We start from the raw sequence: 20,079 nt of genomic DNA, 5'->3' as shown, positions 1-20,079 counted from the left end.
TCGAAAAACAAATTTACGTCAATCATTTTCGGTGTATTTGTTTGTTTTTTGTCACATATCATCACACAGAAAAAATCAGTTGAAAAAACCCTAAATTTTACACATGAAATGAGTGAACACTAAAAAATACACCACAAAATCGAGAGAACATTAAAAAATACACCATAAAATTAACTTTACCCTAAAATTTGTCCACTAAATTTTGAAACACTACAATTAGGATATGATGCGCATGCTTTTATACAGAAAAATCCGTTTGTAATTGTTTATCATTCTATGACGCAATTATTCAATAAATTATACAATCTTCAATAATTATCATATAAAATTGGATATTTTTTGTATTTTCGTCAATTTTTTTATAAATGTAAATATAATATTATTGTTCGATTGATTATGAAGACATTTTAATAACATAAAATATTCTTCATTTCATAGTTTAATCTTTGAAAAGCATTTTTCTTGGTTATTTTTTGTTTTCTCATCGAAATCATGGTACGTTTAGACGAGGATGCTTATTGTTTATGAATTGTTTATGCATTTATGAATTTGTTCATGCTTTTGAAAAAAAAACTTAAATCCAAAATACCGATTACCACACGGAAAGCGTGTGTTGATTTAGCTGATGAATATGATGGGCTATTTTTTAATTTACAAGTTTGTTATATTATATTGATTATAGTTATATTGATTATTGATTTTATTTTATTTTTGGAATAGATTAATGATGATGTTACTGGTATTTCGAAAAAAATTCATGATAATTATAATTCTCCAACTATATTGAAGCAAGTGGATGTGTTTTTTTTATCGTATGACCAAAAAATTATAAAATTGGATTCTTTTAAAAAATGTTTCATTTTGCTCCTAAAAATGTTATTAGTTTTGAAAATTAGAATCTCCAACGCCAATTCCAACTTTATAACATTTTTCAACTTGGTATTATTCGATATTAAAAAAACAAAGATTCCAAAAAAAGTTAATGATTTTTGCGATTCGATTGGCTTTGACAGAAAAAAAATGTTGCAAAATTCATTTCCAGAAATTATTTTTTCGTCTAAAACCATTAAAATCTGACAAATGAACGTTCACAAACTTTACATTGAAATAGTCTAATAAAATTTTGATTATAATAAAAATAATAATACAATTAAAAAATAATAATCAAAAATCTATTGACATACGAATGTGGATCGTTACAGCTTTTGCGAAATTCTTATTCATGTCAAGTTGAAATTTGTCATTTTTTCAATTCATGGAATGATTTGGCGCGTTTTCTTTCTTTGAACAAATTATCGAGGCTATTGTGATATGAACAATGTGGATCGTATTTGTATTTTCAAGATTCTTCAAGATTCTAGTTCATGTTAGGTTTGTCAAGTTGGTGTAAAGTTTGGTTTGGTAAATTTAATGTTTTCTCTATTAATGACAATTTTTGGCGCGTTTTATTTCTTTGAACAAATTATCAACACTATTTTAATATGATTAACATGAATCGTATCAACATTTTGAAGATTCTTATCCATGTTAGACTTGGTTTGGTAAATTTAACGTTTTCACTTTTCATGAAATGATTTGGCGCGTTTTCTTCCTTCGACCAAATTATCTACACAATTCTGGTATGATCAATGTGGTTTTGTTTCTTATTTTCAAAATTCTTGACCAAGTTACGTTTGTTGCCGTTCTTTCGATTCATGACAATGTTTGGCGCGTTTTCTTCTTTTGAACAAATTATCGACACAATTTCTTTATTTCACAACAAATTATCAATTGAATTCTTATGTGATTAACATGGATTAACATATCTTTATTTGCATCGTTCCGGATCATGTTAGGTTTGTCAAACATATTTCCTAATTCACACTTTTTGGAATTCAAAATATTTTTCATTATTTGGTACATCGATTCAAGAGAATTGAACTTTTTTGACATCCATAAATTCACAAGTTGGAAAAATCGATAATAAAATTAATTGTTGATTTTTGTCAATGTTAAGTCTATGGAAAATAATAATGCATTCTTTTTTTTCAAAAAATTCAAAAGTTCGACAAATGATCATTTGCGCATAGTCAAATGGCTAACTATTTTCAATACAATATGGTCTGCACTTTTGATAGTGTAAATCGTGTTGCGGCTCGTAAAAATTTTCTAGCGGCAAGTGGTAACTATTTTCTATACTTTTCCATCGTCCAATCATTTTGATTGAATGTTAGTAAAACGTTCGATTTGTCCTCGTCATTCTATTTCGAACTTTTTTTTTTTGTTGATGGTTGTTTTTTCGAACGCGTTTTTTCTGCTCGATCTTGTAAGTTATTTTTTTCAATTTTAATCATTGATTTTGGTCCGAATTTTTGGAACAACCACTTTTATTGATTAAAGATTATCTTTGTTTGTTTCGTTTATTTGTTTCCAGATAAAAAATTAGCCACGAAATTGATGAAAATTGTTTGGACGGGCGATGATGCAATCGACGAAAAATGATCATTTTCTCGATGGCATTTATTCAAGTTTGTAATTATCAAATGATATTTCATTATAAATAAACTTTCATTTAATAAAATCCTAATCAAGTTTATTTTTCAGTTTCATTATGGTGATAATTAGCACTTCCAATAAATCAATAAAGGTAATGTTACCATTTTGAGTGGCATGAAAATGATTACAATTTTCCTTCGTTTTAGCATACAATTCGACATGGCAAAAATCTATGAATAATTGGTCCAAAATAATAAAACTGCTGGTTGGATCGATGGATGTTAATCATTCAGTGAATAATCCAGGTAAATTTGCAATATAATCCATAATACCTTTCACTTTAGTTTCTCAAGTTTTTACTAATGAATGTCGAAACAATATTCGATTGATTATCATCATATTCCAGATTGATTTGTCGGTTCTATTGTTCATCGGCATCTGAATCAAGAATAGTTTGACAATGTTCAACAATAGGATAGGCTAGGTTAGATTAGGATTAGAGAACATGGTCTGAACTATTTCCTATTGAATTCGATATCGGGTGAAACTTTGTTACCGACAAAACGATCGACAAATATGATTAAATCAGTCGAATATCGGCACACTTGACATCGATTTGGAATGATATGTGATTGAATGAAATGAACAAACTGACAACTTATATTTTTTCCATCAGGTATTCACTATTATATCTCATCATCCGCTGGAACGGTCATTAGTGGACAGTGATATATTGGACGCTATTGGACATCTAATTGAGTCGACAGACAAAATTGGCCACTAATTGAATTGATAATGAATGGTATGTGATTGAATAAATGAACTGAACAAACTGACGACTTATTTTTTTTCTATCAGGTATTTGCCATTATATCTCATTTTATCATTTGTTGGAATGGACATGAAACGATATCATTGGCCCTTATCCAATGCCAATTCCAACATAATCACATTTTTAAACTTTGTCTTATTTGATATTAAAAAATCAATGATGCCGAAAAAAAGCAATTTTTGTGATTCAATTGGCTTGGACCGAAAAAAATGCTGCTAGAATCATTCCCGGAAATGAATGGTATGTGATTGAATAAATGAACTGAACAAACTAACAACTTATATTTTTTCCATCAGGTATTCACTATTATATCTTATCATCCGCTGGAACGGTCATTAGTGGACAGTGATATATTGGACGCTATTGGACATCTAATTGAGTCGACAGACAAAATTGGCCACTAATTGAATTGATATTAATGGTATGTGATTGAATAAATGAACTGAACAAACTGACGACTTATATTTTTTCTATCAGGTATTTGCCATTATATCTCATTTTATCATTTGTTGGAATGGACATGAAACGATATCATTGGCCCTTATCCAATGCCAATTCCAACATAATCACATTTTTAAACTTTGTCTTATTTGATATTAAAAAATCAATGATGCCGAAAAAAAGCAATTTTTGTGATTCAATTGGCTTGGACCGAAAAAAATGCTGCTAGAATCATTCCCGGAAATGAATGGTATGTGATTGAATAAATGAACTGAACAAACTGACGACTTATATTTTTTCTATCAGGTATTTACCATTATATCTCATTATCATTTGTTGGAATGGACATAAAGCGATATCATGGGCAATAGCTGTCGATCATAGATGTTGGACATTGGTATCAATCACTGATATTGGACATTGGCGTCAATTATCATTGCGATTATCATTGGAATTGGAAAGATTGGAATCCTTCAAAAAATGTTTCTTTCTATTGTTGAAAATGTCTCTTTTCAAACTAAAAATTCCCATTGCCAATGCCAAAATTTTGAAATTAAATTTTTTGTAAATTAAATTTGAGTAAAATTTAGTGTGAATTGCATTTGGGTGTAAAAATTTCATGGTGTGATGCATTTGGGTGTAAAAATTTCATGGTGTGATGCATTTGGGTGTGAAAATTTCATGTTGTTATGCATTAGGGTGTAAAAATTTCATGTTGTTATGCATTAGGGTGTAGGAATTTTATGGTTTAATGCATTATGGCTAAGAAATTGAGGTTTTTTTGACGAAACCCTAAAAATGGAACCTTCTGACAGAAAAACAGCAAAAATGTAACCCTACATTTTTACTCTCTGTGATCTGATTGAAATAATCGGTTGAACAATAACAAAAAAAAAAAAAAAAGTTTGTAAAACTTGAATTTAAATCATTCAGAAAAAAATGATGATGATTTGGGGATGGGGGAAATTCATTATATTTTCATTTTCATTACGATTCTACAATTTTTTCATTGAACCAAAAAAAAACGTTCGATTCAAAAAAAAAAAATGTTGTCCATAACAATCGATTGTATGATGATAATCGATTGTTTGCATTGTAAACAGAATTCAAGAATATATTCAAGAATTTCATTATTATGGTCAACCAAAAACAAACAAAAACAAAAAACAAAACAAAAAACAAAACAAAAAAAAAAAGGAAATAGATTATCACAATGAAGATCATTTGTTTCTTGTTTATTCATCTGTGTTTTTTTTGCTGTTTATCAAAAATTATAATGAAAATAATGATGACGATGATATTCGGAAATTATGCATCAAAGAAGATGCATAAAATATTAAACTAGAGAAAAAAAACCAAAAAAAAAATTATTCGATAAAACCTAAAGAATTTCATTTTCATTTTCATTCATGTATGTTTATCATCTAAAAATATGCATAATATTTTATACTTTATTATTAAATATTTTTCATCTTTTTCCATCATTTGCATCCTAAACACACATACACAGACACAAACACCGAAATTCAATTCACTTTCTTAAGGACACAAACACCTACACACTGAATAAATAGATTTTCCGTATATATACAAGCCACAAATGCCATTTCTAAGTAAGGAAATCAATGATGATGACGACAACGACAAAAAAAAAAACAACAACATCGACAAACATAGATAGAGAAAAATGATGATTATTTATTTAAAAAAAAAAAATCCATTAAGAAATTCATCATACCCGCAAGGTTCATTATAAACATTGCACTAAACAAAATGAAGCAATTTAAAAACGTTTTCGTTGTTGCTGATTTTTTCTCGGGAATCGATTTCTTACGATTAAAATCTTTAAACCCTTTGAATATTATGTTTTAAAAAAAGATGTTTCGTAATCTGGTTGCTGTTGTTGTTGTTGTTGTTTAAGCTTAAATTTAAGCTTGCTCTGTAAATCAATCGATCATAATCAGATTTTAAATTTGTAACTTTATTTTTTTTTTGTATTGTTATTTGATCTTATTTTTACAAAATTACAACATCAGCAGTGAAGAAAAACAAAATAGGATAATGTAAGAGAGAGATTATTTTGATTTTCCAAAAAAAAAAAAAAAATAAATAAATAAATTTTGTTGTTTGCTAAACAAACAAAAGAAAAAATTGACGAAAATTGAAATGCCAACAAAAAAAACTAAAATTTCTAAAGAATTTTTAATGAAAAAAAGAGTGATTATAAAAAAAATTTGGAAATTTTTCAATCAAAGAAAATTGAAAAAAAAGAAAAGAAAAGAATTCTAAGAAAAATAAAAATAGTGAAAATGTTAAGAACATTATTTGGAAATCATCGTCATTTGGAAAAAAAAAAATTATTTTGAATTCTAATGAATGATTGATGACGATGATTAGGAATATTCCTTCGACAATAATCAGTGTGTGTTTTCTTTGTGATTATGTTCGACATGACAGATATAAAAGGAAAAAGAAAGAAGAATAAGAAAAAAATTTCTAGCGAAATGAAGAAATGTTGTTGAACACGAGAATTTTCGGGTCTCTGCTCCTTCTGTTTTCAACTTTGTGATTCAGATTTGGCGGATGTTTTCAACAAAAAAAAAAAGCACTGACGACTTGAAGATTGAATTGAATGTTTGCTTTTAAAATCAATTTTCAAATATTCAAATAATTTACATATCTAAAATTGGATTTTGGAAAAAACAAAAATCATTTTCAACATAACAATCAAATTAATTTAATCATGTCAATGAAGAAAAAAAATTGATAATCAAGTGCGTTTTGATTTCCAAAAAGAATTTCAGAAGATTACAAATATATTTCAAGATGATCGAAAATTTTGAATTTCGATTGATTTTTTTTTTTTGAAGAAAATTCTTTTTTTGAAGATTTCAAAGATTTCAAATGATGATGAAATACTAAATAACTTAAAATCAAAAGTTTATTTTTTTCAACAAAAAAAAAAAGAAAAAGAAAAAGGAAAAATTCTTCAAAATAATGAGGAAATTCTTCTTCTTTTTTTTAAGTAGACTTTGATTAAGAATCTTGTTGTTGTTGTTGTTGTTGAACATCAAGATGTTGTTCCTATTTTATTTACTTCTTTCAAATTACCAACATCATCGGCTCATCAACATTGATTTCGAGTGTAAAGCACCAAACGAAACAAGAATCCATATGAATTACGATCGATCGATTGTTTGATTATTATTATTATTATTATCATCATTTAAAATAATGAGCATTGATGAACAACAACAACAACAACAATTTTGGCAAAATTTCTCTAAAAAAAAAAATTCAATCGATTCTTTGTTTTCCGCTATATTAAGATGATAACCAGAATTGTTTTGTTGTTGTTGTTTGTTTGTTTCCACATTTTGAATCCATCATTATTTTCTGGTTTCATTCATTCGATTTGATTCTGGTTTTTTTTTGATTTGTTTTAAAAACAAATTCATTATGGTTGTTGTGTTAATTGTTTTTCGAAACATCAATGTATAACGACAATGACAATTGATGAAAACCAAACCCATGTAAAACCATATAATGAGAGCAATGAAAATAAATCGATACTATCGATACTTATTTTTTTCGGAATTCGATTCCGAGCATAACGAAAAACAACGACAACGACGACGACAACGACAACGACAATCATCTTTGATGATGACGATAATAATGATGATGATAATGATAATGATCAAACCAAAGAAATATAAAAAAATCGATTCATTCAAAATGAAAAATATATATTCAAATCTAATGAAATTATTATTTGATGTAAATTTCCTTCTTCTTTCGCTTGGAATATCGAGAAAAATTCCGAAAAAAAAGGAGTGATAAACGAAGCAAAAAAAAAGAATAAACAAAAAAAGAATTTTTATTTTCATTCAAATTCAAATGATTATTATTATTATTTGAATTGTTTGTATGTTGTTGTTGTTGTTGTTGTTGTCGATTCTGTTTATTTTCATTATTTTTTCTTTTTAAATTAAATTTATTCAATGTTTTTGTTGTTGTTGATGGTGTTGTTGTTGTCGATGATGATGATGATGATGATGATGATGATAATAATAAAACTTTAGTTAAAATACGATTAGATTTTATAATGGAAAAAAACTTCGATTGACATGATTTTGTTGTTGTTGTTGTTGGTGTTGTTGTTGTTGTTGATAATGATGTTGATGATGATGATGATGATGATGATGGTAATGGTAAAGTTTTAAAATTTCCATCATTAATATCAATAGCTGTATCATTTTGATTGTTATTGTTGTTGCGGTTGTGGTTGTTGTTGTTGTTGTTGTTAATCTGATTATCCATATTGACAATAATAGTATCGATTTTTTCTGATTTTGTTTGACACAATTTTTCCTTACCATTAATATTTTTCAATGATAATAATAATGATGATGATGATGGTGATGATAATGATTGTTGTTGTTGTTGTTGTTGTTGTTGTTGTTGTTGTTCCATTTTTAATAATTGATCATTTTTCTTTAATCGTCCATTGTGTATTTTGGATTTATGATTATGATCATTATGATTATTATTACAAGAATAACGATTAAATAATTGTGGATTAAAATAATTTACAGCAACTGTCATTGAAAATGAACGTTTATTTTTCATTGTTGTTGTTGTTTGTGATTTTTGTTGTTGTTGTTGTTGCTGAGATGCTTTTCGATAATGCTTTTTACAATGATAATTACCATTATTTTGACCATTTCTCATTAAACTTTTATCATTATCGGTAATTATAATTGTAGTTTGTTGTTGTTGTTGTTGTTGTTGATTATTATTTAATGTTATTTGATGATTACTATTATCAGCACTAATACCACCGATGCTACAACCACAATTATTATTACCATTACCATTACCAGCACCACCAATACCGATTGTAGTTGCTAAATCACCATCAATATTATGACGATTATTATTATTATGAATATTATTTAATGTATTACTTGTGACACCTTGACCACAACCACCACCACCACCATCATTTCTGCCGCCGCCGCCACCACCATTATTATTATTAATCGATAATGAACGTGGACAACAGCGATATCTACAAAAACAACGTTGTAGAACAAAACGAAAACCATTACGAAATCTTTGATTCATCCAAATATAAATAAATGGATTATATGATGCATGTGACATTGCTAACCAATGACATGCAACCCATACATATTCAATATGATCATATTGATAAATATCTGGATAATGATCACCAATTATAATGAATATATTTAATGGTAACCAACATAATGTGAATGCAACCACACAGGTAATCATCATTTTTACCATCTTTAAACAAAAATGGGTTAGAAAAAAGAAAAAGAAAAATCATTGTTTTCAATCATGATTAATTAATCATTTTTTTTTAAATTATCTACTACTAATTGTAAATTACCTTTCGTTTAGATGCAGCAATACGTGCATCACGTCCACCATCACGTTCACCTGGTGTTTGTCTACCCCAAATCATTAATCCAATACGTGTATATGTAAAAACCAATACAGTAAATGGTAAAATATATTGTAATATCATTAATAATACTGAATATGATGTACGATATTCTTGATTATTATTCCAATCTTCTTGACAAATGAATGCATTATTATTATTATTATTATGATCATTATCATTATCATTATCATTAAAATTATTAACAAATGATTCCGATTCTTTTGTCATCCATAAAATATTTTCATTACTATTGAATATTAATATATTGAATAAGTTAAAAAGGAAACAAAACAAAACAGAAGAAAAAAATGAATTCACTTTTTTTTCGTGATTCTTACCTTAATGATGAATTTTTTAGCTTTACAATTTCTGAATGTTTTAATATTTTTGTCGATAAAATATTTGATAAATCAAATGATAATAATGATGATGATTGTTCGTTTGATTCATTTATTCCATCTAAATCATTTGAATATTGTTCATTATTATTATTATTTGATTGTTGTAATGATTGATCATTATTTGATTTAAATGTTGAATTTACGGTTGATACAAATGATATAGGCGATGATGATGATGATAATGAATGCGATACATTTGTTTGATCAATATCAACAACCATAATATTATTATTATGATCGATATTTGATGTTGATGATGATTGTAACATTAATCGTGATAATAAGGCAGTTGGTAATGGTGTTAAAAGGGCTACTATCCATACAAATAAAACCAAATATTGACTATGACGTTTAGTCATACGTGGCCTTAATGGATAAATAATGGCAATATAACGATCAATACTGATTGCAACCAATGTATATGCCGAAATAAATACAAATACTGCTTGAGCATATGATACTAAACGACACATTAATGAACCAAATGGCCATGCATGGAATAATAGATTAGCTGTAAATGTAAATGGTATACATAATATTGCCATCAATAAATCACCAATAGCTAAATTTAATATAAATAGATCGGTTACTGAACGACGATTTCGGCGAAAATTTACAATCAAATAGATAACAATACCATTACCACCGATTGCGGCTAATGATACTGTTGAATAAAGTATTGAATATATTATATTCTGTATTGTAAAATCGGATATCGATTCAAATAATTCAATAGTATTATCATCATTATTCATATTTTTTGTAAAATTTTCATTTTGATCATTATTTATCATCATTGCCGCTGTTGATAATGATGATGATGATGATGATGATAATGATGGTGTTAATGTTGATGTTAATATTGATGATAATGAATCAGCAATAATCGATCCTGTATCGACAAAATTTTTCGCTGATTCTGCCATTGATAAGGATTCAACAGTAAAAACCTGAGTCATTATTTATCATATTTGGAATCGAAATTCATATTTTTCAAGGCTATTGGTTATAAGCAAATCAATACGTGAATTTGATGTATAATAATCGATTGTCAATGGTGGTATACTATATTTTTTCTATTTTAAAAATAAAATTAAACAAAATAAAAATATGATGAGAAAATGAATTATCAGCAAAAAGCAATCATAAAGTGTAAGAAGAAATTGTAACAATACAAATCTATCCACTACAACAGAAAATTAGATTCTCCAAAGACATTTAAGAAATTTTATTTTTTTCCGTTGTAATCTAATTTGTTTAATTAAGAAACAAAGGTAAAATTGGCAATTATCCAAATTAGTCAATAAAATCAATAAATAAATTCCTGTTAGAATTACTATTAGAAAAACGAATGATGATGATGATGATTGAAAAAATGGACAAAATTAGCTGTATTTTTTCTTTGTTTCATACAGGAATCCAAGGATGGAATCCAATTATGTTGATGATCGGAATTTGTTTTGTTTTTTTTCGATTCAAAAACTGATGAATCTAATGTACCAATTTACACGTAAACAAAAACAGAAAAAAGTTTTTCAATTTAAATTTACGATGTAGTAAACATAAATACCAAGAAAACAAAAGCAGAAGAAAGAATATTCACTTCTTTACACTTTTCTATTTTATTGTTGTTGTTGTTTAGTTCAGTTCAGTTCAGTTCAACAACAAAAAATGAATGAAGAATGCATCCATAAATATGATGTGTATGTTTTATTTTTTTCAACAATCTTCAATAAATAATGAGAAAAATATGATTGTTTCATTTGCCTTTGTAACATCCATTTGTAATCATTTTTTTTGTGTTTTGTTTGGTTGATAACAATGATCATCCAGATTGTAATAATAAAAAAATATGATGGAAATATGATGTTATTTTTTTCCCCGGTTATTTTTTTCATTCTCTCATTTGTTGTTTTGAATTTCAATGTTTTTTCTTTGTTGTTTTGTTTGCAAAAATTGAAACATCATTATCATTTCAATGGCATTTACACAATGATTTTAGCATCTAAAATTTCATCATTTTGTTGTTGTTTTTGTTGTCGGTAGGAATATCATTTTTCATATTATTTTTTCTCTTCCTAATTTGTTTTCAAGTTTGTTGTTGTTCTTTTCATTTTGATAATTCTTTGAAAAAATAGGTCTTTTTTTTATTTCACAATGAAACTAATTTGAAAAATGTTACAAAAATGTTACATCAAAGACATTTACTCGAAAAATTAATTATTAATCAATGATGAAATAATGTGTTTCTTCTTCTGCTAATGATATCAAATAATTTGACAGATTTTGTTTCCAAAAAAAGCAAAAAACAAAAAGCAAAAAAGAAAAGAATCCCGAATCAAAGGTAATTTTTGATTTTAAAGTTGAATAACAAAAACATTTGGAAAACATGGAATTTTTAACAAACAAAACAAACGACACCCACCATCATCATCATCATTTTACATTATTGGTGATACATATTAGGTTTCACATTTATAGATTTGAAAAAAAAGAAAAAAAAAATTTCGATTGTAAAGAATTTTGATTTAATTTAAAATTAATGTTTTTCTATTTTTTTCCTCTCTATTTCAACACAAATATGGCTTTGTTTTTTTCAGGTGCATTTTTTCGTTTTTTCCTTTTCTTCTTCATCTTCACATATAAACATTGAATTGCATTGTCAAAAAAAAAGAGAAAAGAATTTTTCACCTAACATGTTTTTCTGTCAAATTATACAAATAATTTTTTTTTTTTACAAAGTTTAGTTCGCTACAATTGTTATATTTTCATTGTTATATTCAAGTAAATTCTAATTATCATTTTATTACAATTTGATAATAATGTTTTTTTTGAAACATACAAAATTTTACTAATTTCCGAATAATTTTTCCTCAAAAATTTATCTGTTTATTTGTTAAGGTAGAATAGAAAAAAATTCACCTTTTTTTACTCCTGAAAATCAAACAAACATTAAATTCTCATTCATCAAATTAGTTTTTTGTTGTTGTTGAATCAAAAATTGTAACAATTCAATACTGATTTGATATTCAAATAAACATTTGCATTGGAATTTATGTTTTTTCTTTTTTTTTCTCATTTGACATTCTTGTTTAATTGAAAATCATGTTTTTTCTTCTTTAATCTGATCAGCATTTTATATTTCCTTTCAATTTTTTTCCGCTTTTTCCCATAACAACAACAAGAGAAAAATTAACAGGAAAAAATACATGTTACAAATTAAAAGTGCTTTATGAAGTGAATCAAAAGTACACCTTTTTTTTATATTTATTTATTTGATTGGAAAATGAATTTTGGCAGTGAAGCCAACATTTTCATTTGATTTTCTAATAATAATGAAAATTTCTAATGAAAACAAAAAAACAATTCAACCGAAATTGAATCAATAATTTTTTTTTTAATATATCGATATATGTTTCAATCAATTTGTATTTTTCTTCTTCTAAATTTTATTAGTTTGTCAAATAATAAAGATTTTCAACAGAGAGAAATTGCAGAATTGCACTAGAAAAAAATGAATATATATGATTTCAATTTGTTCATTGAATTATATATTGTACATTTTTGAGAATTGTCAATGAAAAACAAGAAAAGAAAACTCCCCGGAAAAACATGTTCAAAAATGAAAATTATGGATCATTTTTTTTTTTGATATTTAACAATAATTTCGGTGTATTTTTGGAATGATTCTTTTCTTTATGGATGTTAACATTTGTAAAATGTTAAATGTTTTTTTTCCTCCAATTGAAAAAAGAAAGTAAGTAAGAAAGAAAATAAATTACATCAGAATTTTCAATCATTTTAAAGTGCGAATAAATGGAAAGAAGGAAAAGAAAAAATAGGAAATTAGGTTGCCATTGGCTATTTGATCTATAAATAACATTATCTATTTTCCGTACAATAACAACGACAACGACAAAAGAAGAGGAAATGTTTATGATAGACAAAATAACAATAATAAACAACAACAACAACAACAACAAGTGATGAAAGTGCCAAAAAAAAAATAACTTCTAATGGAAAATAATGATTATTATTATTATTATTATTATTATTATAACACTACTCATTATAGGAAATTCAACACACAAACAAACTTTTACACATTGACAAACATTAACATAGAGATACGGAAAAAAAAGGGGCAAAAAAAAAGAATACATTGAATATTGGAAATCGTATAGTAAAATTATATGATGATGTGAACGATGAAGAAGGCAAAAAAAAAGAATTTTTAGACAATAAATCGAAACTGAATGAACAGTGATGATGATGATGATGATAATGATGGCGACAATGATGGCCAAAATTCTCTATGATCACATAAAATATTCATGACTTTTTTATTTTTGGTTATTGTTGTTGATTCACTACAATCAATTGATGAAATGATGTTTTCTTTTTTCTTTTTTTTTTTTTTGTGTGTGGGGAGTTGAAATGACGATAACAACAACAACAACAGCTAAATATAGATGATAAAAAAAATGTTATAAGTATAGTTATAGTGTAATTTACACACACACATGAAAGTTATACTGGAAATTATGCATTGCTTTTTTTATTCTATCTTGTTGTCGTTGTTGGATTCTAGATGTAAATAAAAGCAAATTGAAAAGTAAAAGATTGATGGTGATCCAACGACAACAACAACAACAACAACAAATATATCAATGAAAAAGTAAACACATTTCAATGAACAAACTAACTAACAATATTGTCATCATCATCATCATCATAATGATGATTTCTTTATTCGGAATTTCGTTGTTGTTGTTTGTTTGTTTCATTCCACATTATCTCATTCAATATGATAAGATTCTATTTTTTTTCTTGAAGTAAATCTTCTGGTGAATAGATAAGGGGTTTAGCATCTTTGTTTTTTTTTAAATTTTTGGTTCAGATAAGTCAAACAAAGGTTAAATTCGTATACGTATGTGATATTGAATTCATTATTTTTTTTTGGAAATATTTTCATTTTCCCGGGAAATTTTCTCAAAAAATTTAAATAATGTAAAAAGGAAAAAAACTAAATCATTATTATTATTATTATTATTTTGACATTGTTGATGATGATAAAAGTAAATGAAATTAGAATGTCGACCATTTTGGTCATTATAATTTTTTTTTTGGTTTTTTTCAAATTCAATTCAACATTTAGAGAAAAAAATTTTGTCTTCTCTTTTTGCTCAATGTAGGTCCCAATTTCATTTTTTTTTTCATTTTTATTTCAAATGCAAAATATAAAAAAAAGTATTTTTTTTTCTCAATTGCTTCAAGCTGTTTTGTATATATGTCACTCTTTTTTCACTAGCTATCATTCTTGTCGTTTTGTTTTCATAACAAAAAAAAAATATAAAAAAATATCAAACGGAATCAAATTTCATCCGAATGTCATTATAGAATAAATAAAAGGGTTAAAAAATGAATCTAAAAATATAATTGGAATTTTTATTTTTTTGCTACTTTTCATTTGTTTGTTTGTTTGTTTATTTATCTGTTTGGTTGGTTGGTTGGCTGTTTGGGTTGCTTTAATGTAAATACAAATTTTTCTTTTCAACTCTTTTTTTTTTATTCACCACACTTTTCATCAATCAAAAAGCAAGCAATTCATATATTGAAAAATTCCAGAATTTTTTCGAAATTATATTTATTTTTATTTATTTTCAATAAAAACAAAAACAAAAAAAACAAAATATTCAATGTTTTCATACAAGGAATTTGAAATATTTATGAATGGAATGGGAAAAAAAACTTTTACTGAAAAAACTGTATATGAATTCATATTTATATTTATTGTAAATAATCTCTCATTTCAAAAAAAATGATAATGATAATGATCATCATTGAAACTTTTCATTTGTTTTTAAGGTGTTTTTTATTGTTGTTTGTTTTTCAATTTCAAATCACATGATGATGACGAAGATGATAATAATGACGATAAGGATGTTAATCATTTTTTTTAACTTGAAATAATTTAATGATGACAATTTTTTTTCCGTTTGTTCGTTCGCGTTTGTTAATGATGAAAACATTAATCTTTTTTTTCACAAACATACAAAGTAAATGATGATGATGATGATAAAAGTTTCAAAGAATTTTTCTTGATTTTATTCGAGAAATTTAGGGCATTTCATTTTCACCTAAACTTGTAGAATATGAAAAAACATTCGTTTATTCATTGCGAATAATTCAAGCTGAAAATTTTTAAACTTTACAACTTTGAATTGTAAAGAAAAGTAAAGAGTTAAAGTAGATTTTGTGTTTTTTCTTTTGAAAATTAATTTCAAATCTATAGGATTATTTTACTATATATTTATTTTCGAGTAAAAACCACATTATCATCATAATGATAATGAGAAAAAAAACAATTATCATAAACATTTTATTGTTTATTTATTTTTTGATTATAAATTCTTTTATTATAATTAAATTTACAGCTACATTATATATAAAATAAAAAGAGAATTTATAATTATGGAATTTTTCAAACTCAAACTGTAATGCGTGTGTATAATCCATTTTTTTTGGGTCCATTGCATATTCCGTTGGCTACAATGAATTTGTTCCAGAAAATTTACATGAACAGAATATTTATGGCAAAGGAATATTTTGTATGTAGAAAAAAAAAATTATTTTGACATTTATTGGGAATGAAAAATTCATGTGGATAAAAAAAAGCCCGCCAAAAATGAATTAGGAAATTTTTTTTTTTTTTCGATAAAATGAAGAAAAAAAAAACAATCATTGATTGAATGTGTGAAAAGGGTGTGAAAATTTCTTTTCAAAAGAAAAAAAAATCAATTAATGTTATTCGCGCACGCAAATTCCTATGAAGTTTGGGTTAGTTTTGACAAACCGAAAAAAAAATTTTTATTCAATTATCAACTACAGCATCAGCATCAGCAACATTCCTTGGAATTCATACAAATTTCTCTATTATTATTATTATTAACTTTGATAAACCTTTTTTCTAAAAACCAAACCATAAAATTATATGGATAATGTAACTAATCTTTAATTTCATTTCAGTGTATTTCATATATTATGCAATAATGAAAAAAAAAGAAAAAAGCTTCTTGTTTCTTTCTCATTCGTTATTCTTTGGAATTTCATCAGAAAATTTTTAATACAATTTTTTGCATATCAATAATTTTTAATTGAATTTAAAATCTTGTTTTGCTTGTTTGCTGTTGATGCTCAGAATAAGGTGCGTGTGTTCTGTTGTGTAACCCATATCACATATCAGATCGGGTTTTTTTCTTCTTTTTTTCCAATTAATTATTACATCACACACATGTTGATGATGATGATGATGATGATAATATTGAATGAATAGAAAACGAATAGGGAAATTTCTATGGAATTTTTTTAAAGTTTTTTTTTCGCTTCCTTCTTCTTCCATTCACTCATTTTCTTTAGGCAAAGTTGTTGTTGTTTTTTGTTTCGCATGAATATTTTTAAAAATTGGTAACAATAACAACCTAAAATTGAGAGAAAAATTCATGAAAATCCTATTCTGTTTTTGTTTTTTTTTTTACTTTCCTTCCTATTCACAACTTATTTTTAGCAACAAGCGCTAACCAAAGTGAAGAAAAAACAATGGAAATACAATATACGAAGAAAACTTTATGAGGAAAGAAATGTTGATTGATTTTTATTTAGAATTTCTAAGCCATATTGTTTGTTACCAAATGATAATAATATGATATCGAATATATTTGATGAATATTATCTGTTTCTATTATGTACACTGTTTTTTTATTTATTATTATTAGCATATGATTGTTATGAAATTGGGATTTTTCTTTTTCTTGTTTCGTTGGTTGATTGGTTGGTTGGTTGGTATTCAATCATTCAATTGGAATATTACTATTACAGAATTCATTTCATTTCATATTTTTCTTCTTCTTCTTCTTTACATTTAATATTCCTTCAATCATGCCTTCAGGTCTTGGTTTTCATTATTTATTTATTTATTCTCGATAATTTTTGATTTGCAAAAAAAAACTATTGATCGATTCATTACAGATCAATGATTTGATTAATAGTTTTGTGTGAGCTTATGTAGCGCTTACAAACGACGAATTGGGTATTGAAATTCATCTAAACCGCAGAATATTCTTGTAGAATTTATTCAAATAACTGATATTTATAAAACGATATTCATAAATGATTAACTATGTTTGTGTGTTGTGTATTGTAAGAAAATTTTCGACTAAAAACATATCAAATATGTGAAAAAAAAATGATTTTTCCATCAAAAAAAAACAACAGAAACAAAGCTGACAAATGAAGATAAATGTTTGTGGTAAAAGAAATTTTAAAATTTAATGTGACAAGACACACACACACACACAGAGAGAGAATCGAAAAAGAAGAAAACCAAATTCTTGTTACATTTATTCAACCGTTTTTTGTTTTTTGTTTTTTTTTTTTGATTTATTCACAACAATTTTTTTTGTTGAATTTGGCAATTTTGATGTTTATCTTCCATTCCTTCAATGTTTTGTTGTTTGACAGTAATGAATAATCAAATTAATTTGAAATTGATTTCAATCAATCAATCAATCAATCATGCTGATTAATTTGAATTTTGTGTTTTTTTTTGTTTTTTTTTGTTTTGCATTTCAACTTACATTTAAAATCAATTATCATCAAATTGATTGGATGGCAACGATGAAGAGAAAGAGATAACAGGATGAGAAAAACAAAAAAACAGAAAAAAAAACAGAAAACTGGATAACCGGGAACACAAAAAACCAAACCAAAACTATAACATCAAAGGAAAGAAGAAAAGAATAAGCTAATTAAATACTTGTTTTTTGTTTGTCGTTGAAAACACAATGTTAAAAGAAAATTCTGCATAAATTTATCATGATTCACGCAAACACACATACACACACACACCACATAATAATTATTTATTTAGATGTGTAAATTCAATGATTACAAATATGCAATTATCAAAATGAAAAAAAAGATGTTGATGGAAAAGTTATGGTTCTGGAGGATGATGATGATGATAGCAATTGAAATTTTAGAAAAACAACATTTGAAAAAAAATATGTTTCTGAATTTCCCAAAACAAGAATATTTAATTTCTTTTGACATTTGAGATGTTTGGATTGTTTTCCTCGTTGTTGTTGTTGTTGTTCAAGTTGTCTAAAAATTATAATTTGTTGGCCCGTAAACAACAGTAACTTTTTTTTCTGATTTTGAACAAAAAACAAAATGATGATGGTTAGTGGTTGTCAACTAAACAAATGAAAAATTATTTTGAAAAATCATTAATTTATTTTTCACAGAATTTTCACAGTGAAAAAAAATATATATGGAAGAATCTTTTGACAAAAACAAAATCTTGACAAGTTGAGAAAAACATTTTTCGTTTCCTCTGAAATCGATGATGATGATGATGATGAATTTGTAAGTAGATTATGTGAAAAAATAAAATAATAATCAAATACAATCTTCAATGGATTAAATTCTTTTCGATTTATTTATCGATTTTTTTTGGATCACCAGCATAATAAAATAAGAAAATAAAAATGCAAAACTATAGTGAGAAAAAAAAGGCCAGAATTTTTATTCACATTTTTTGTTGTTGTTGTTGTTGTTGTGAATCTATTTTTTTCACTGTTTCAACATAAACACAAAAATAAAACCGATTTAATTCAAATTTAAACTTATTTGAACTGAATTGAACTGAACAAAATCGAAAGACTTTTTGTTGAAATGAAAAGAAGTTTGAAGAAAGAAAGTATGAAATTCATTGCAGAATGATTCATTCATTCATTCACATTCACGCAAACAAACATGATCTTAGCAATTTTTATTCTGTCTGTCTGTGCGTGTCTGTGTATGTTACACAGACATATTCTATATCTGAATTTTCATCCAATGTTCATCCAATGTTTCTTCGCAATTACCAAGAAAAAAAAAATTGCGAATTGAAGTTTTGGCGCAAACGCAATCCTTTTTTTCGGTATATCAAATTCTCTCTATTTGCAACGAAAAAAAAAATACAGTGAAGAAAAGTAATAACAAAAAAAAAAAGAGGGAAAAAACAATGAGAAATTATATTCTTGTTGTTGTTTATGGGATTCTTTTTCATTTTTAATAAAATCAAAAAACAAAACAAAAATCCAAATGATTGCAATGGATCTATTATTAAATTACAGGAATTTTTTTTTTAGAAAACTTTTTTTTTCGATCAGCAACAACAGCAATTCTATTTATTACATACTTCCGATTTTTTTATCTGGATATTTCCAATAATTGTTGTAATCATATTTACAAAAACGAAAATTTTATTTTTAAAATTTTTGTTTTACAAAAATATCATCATCATATAAATCATATCAACAACAGTATATTACATTTATGATTTATTTTCCCATTTAACACACACACGTTTTTCTGTTGTTGTTTGTTTCGTTTATGATTTATTC

General features: G+C 25.9%; 1 protein-coding gene and 2 long non-coding RNA genes across 6 annotated transcripts; 2 read left to right on the top strand and 1 right to left on the bottom strand.

The window, feature by feature from the left end:
• The first annotated feature begins 3 nt into the window (after positions 1 to 3).
• LOC142644883 (uncharacterized) lies at positions 4 to 1,127 on the top strand. The gene is made up of 3 exons (XR_012846061.1): positions 4 to 367; positions 439 to 657; positions 721 to 1,127. It is a non-coding gene; the product is annotated as an uncharacterized LOC142644883 (long non-coding RNA).
• A 788-nt stretch (positions 1,128 to 1,915) lies between these two features.
• LOC142644882 (uncharacterized) lies at positions 1,916 to 4,322 on the top strand. Of its 4 annotated transcripts, none has more exons than XR_012846059.1 (9): positions 1,916 to 2,305; positions 2,414 to 2,507; positions 2,572 to 2,626; positions 2,682 to 2,780; positions 3,152 to 3,277; positions 3,334 to 3,547; positions 3,604 to 3,728; positions 3,785 to 3,998; positions 4,055 to 4,322. It is a non-coding gene; the product is annotated as an uncharacterized LOC142644882 (long non-coding RNA). The 4 variants fall into 4 exon arrangements; XR_012846060.1 differs by having other exon boundaries at positions 1,919 to 2,305; positions 2,584 to 2,626; XR_012846058.1 differs by having other exon boundaries at positions 1,923 to 2,305; positions 2,414 to 2,511.
• A 1,287-nt stretch (positions 4,323 to 5,609) lies between these two features.
• On the bottom strand, positions 5,610 to 19,381 carry LOC113789531 (uncharacterized). Its single transcript, XM_075819481.1, has 5 exons — positions 18,265 to 19,381; positions 9,566 to 10,704; positions 9,171 to 9,474; positions 7,616 to 9,064; positions 5,610 to 5,687 (listed from the first exon to the last, which is right to left on the bottom strand). Exons 2-5 carry the CDS (start codon positions 10,585 to 10,587, stop codon positions 5,610 to 5,612), a joined length of 2,853 nt encoding a protein of 950 aa, XP_075675596.1. The 5' UTR covers positions 10,588 to 10,704; positions 18,265 to 19,381.
• Positions 19,382 to 20,079: the final 698 nt, after the last annotated feature.

The sequence above is a fragment of the Dermatophagoides pteronyssinus genome, unplaced genomic scaffold (genome assembly GCF_027571235.1).
Source record: "Dermatophagoides pteronyssinus isolate colony J.1.1.1.1 unplaced genomic scaffold, Derpt_VIB-CSIC_2022.12 sq0004, whole genome shotgun sequence".
Lineage (NCBI taxonomy): Eukaryota > Metazoa > Arthropoda > Arachnida > Sarcoptiformes > Pyroglyphidae > Dermatophagoides > Dermatophagoides pteronyssinus.
The sequence above is the reverse complement of the archived record's forward strand: the minus strand, read 5'-3'. Positions and strand labels throughout refer to the sequence as shown.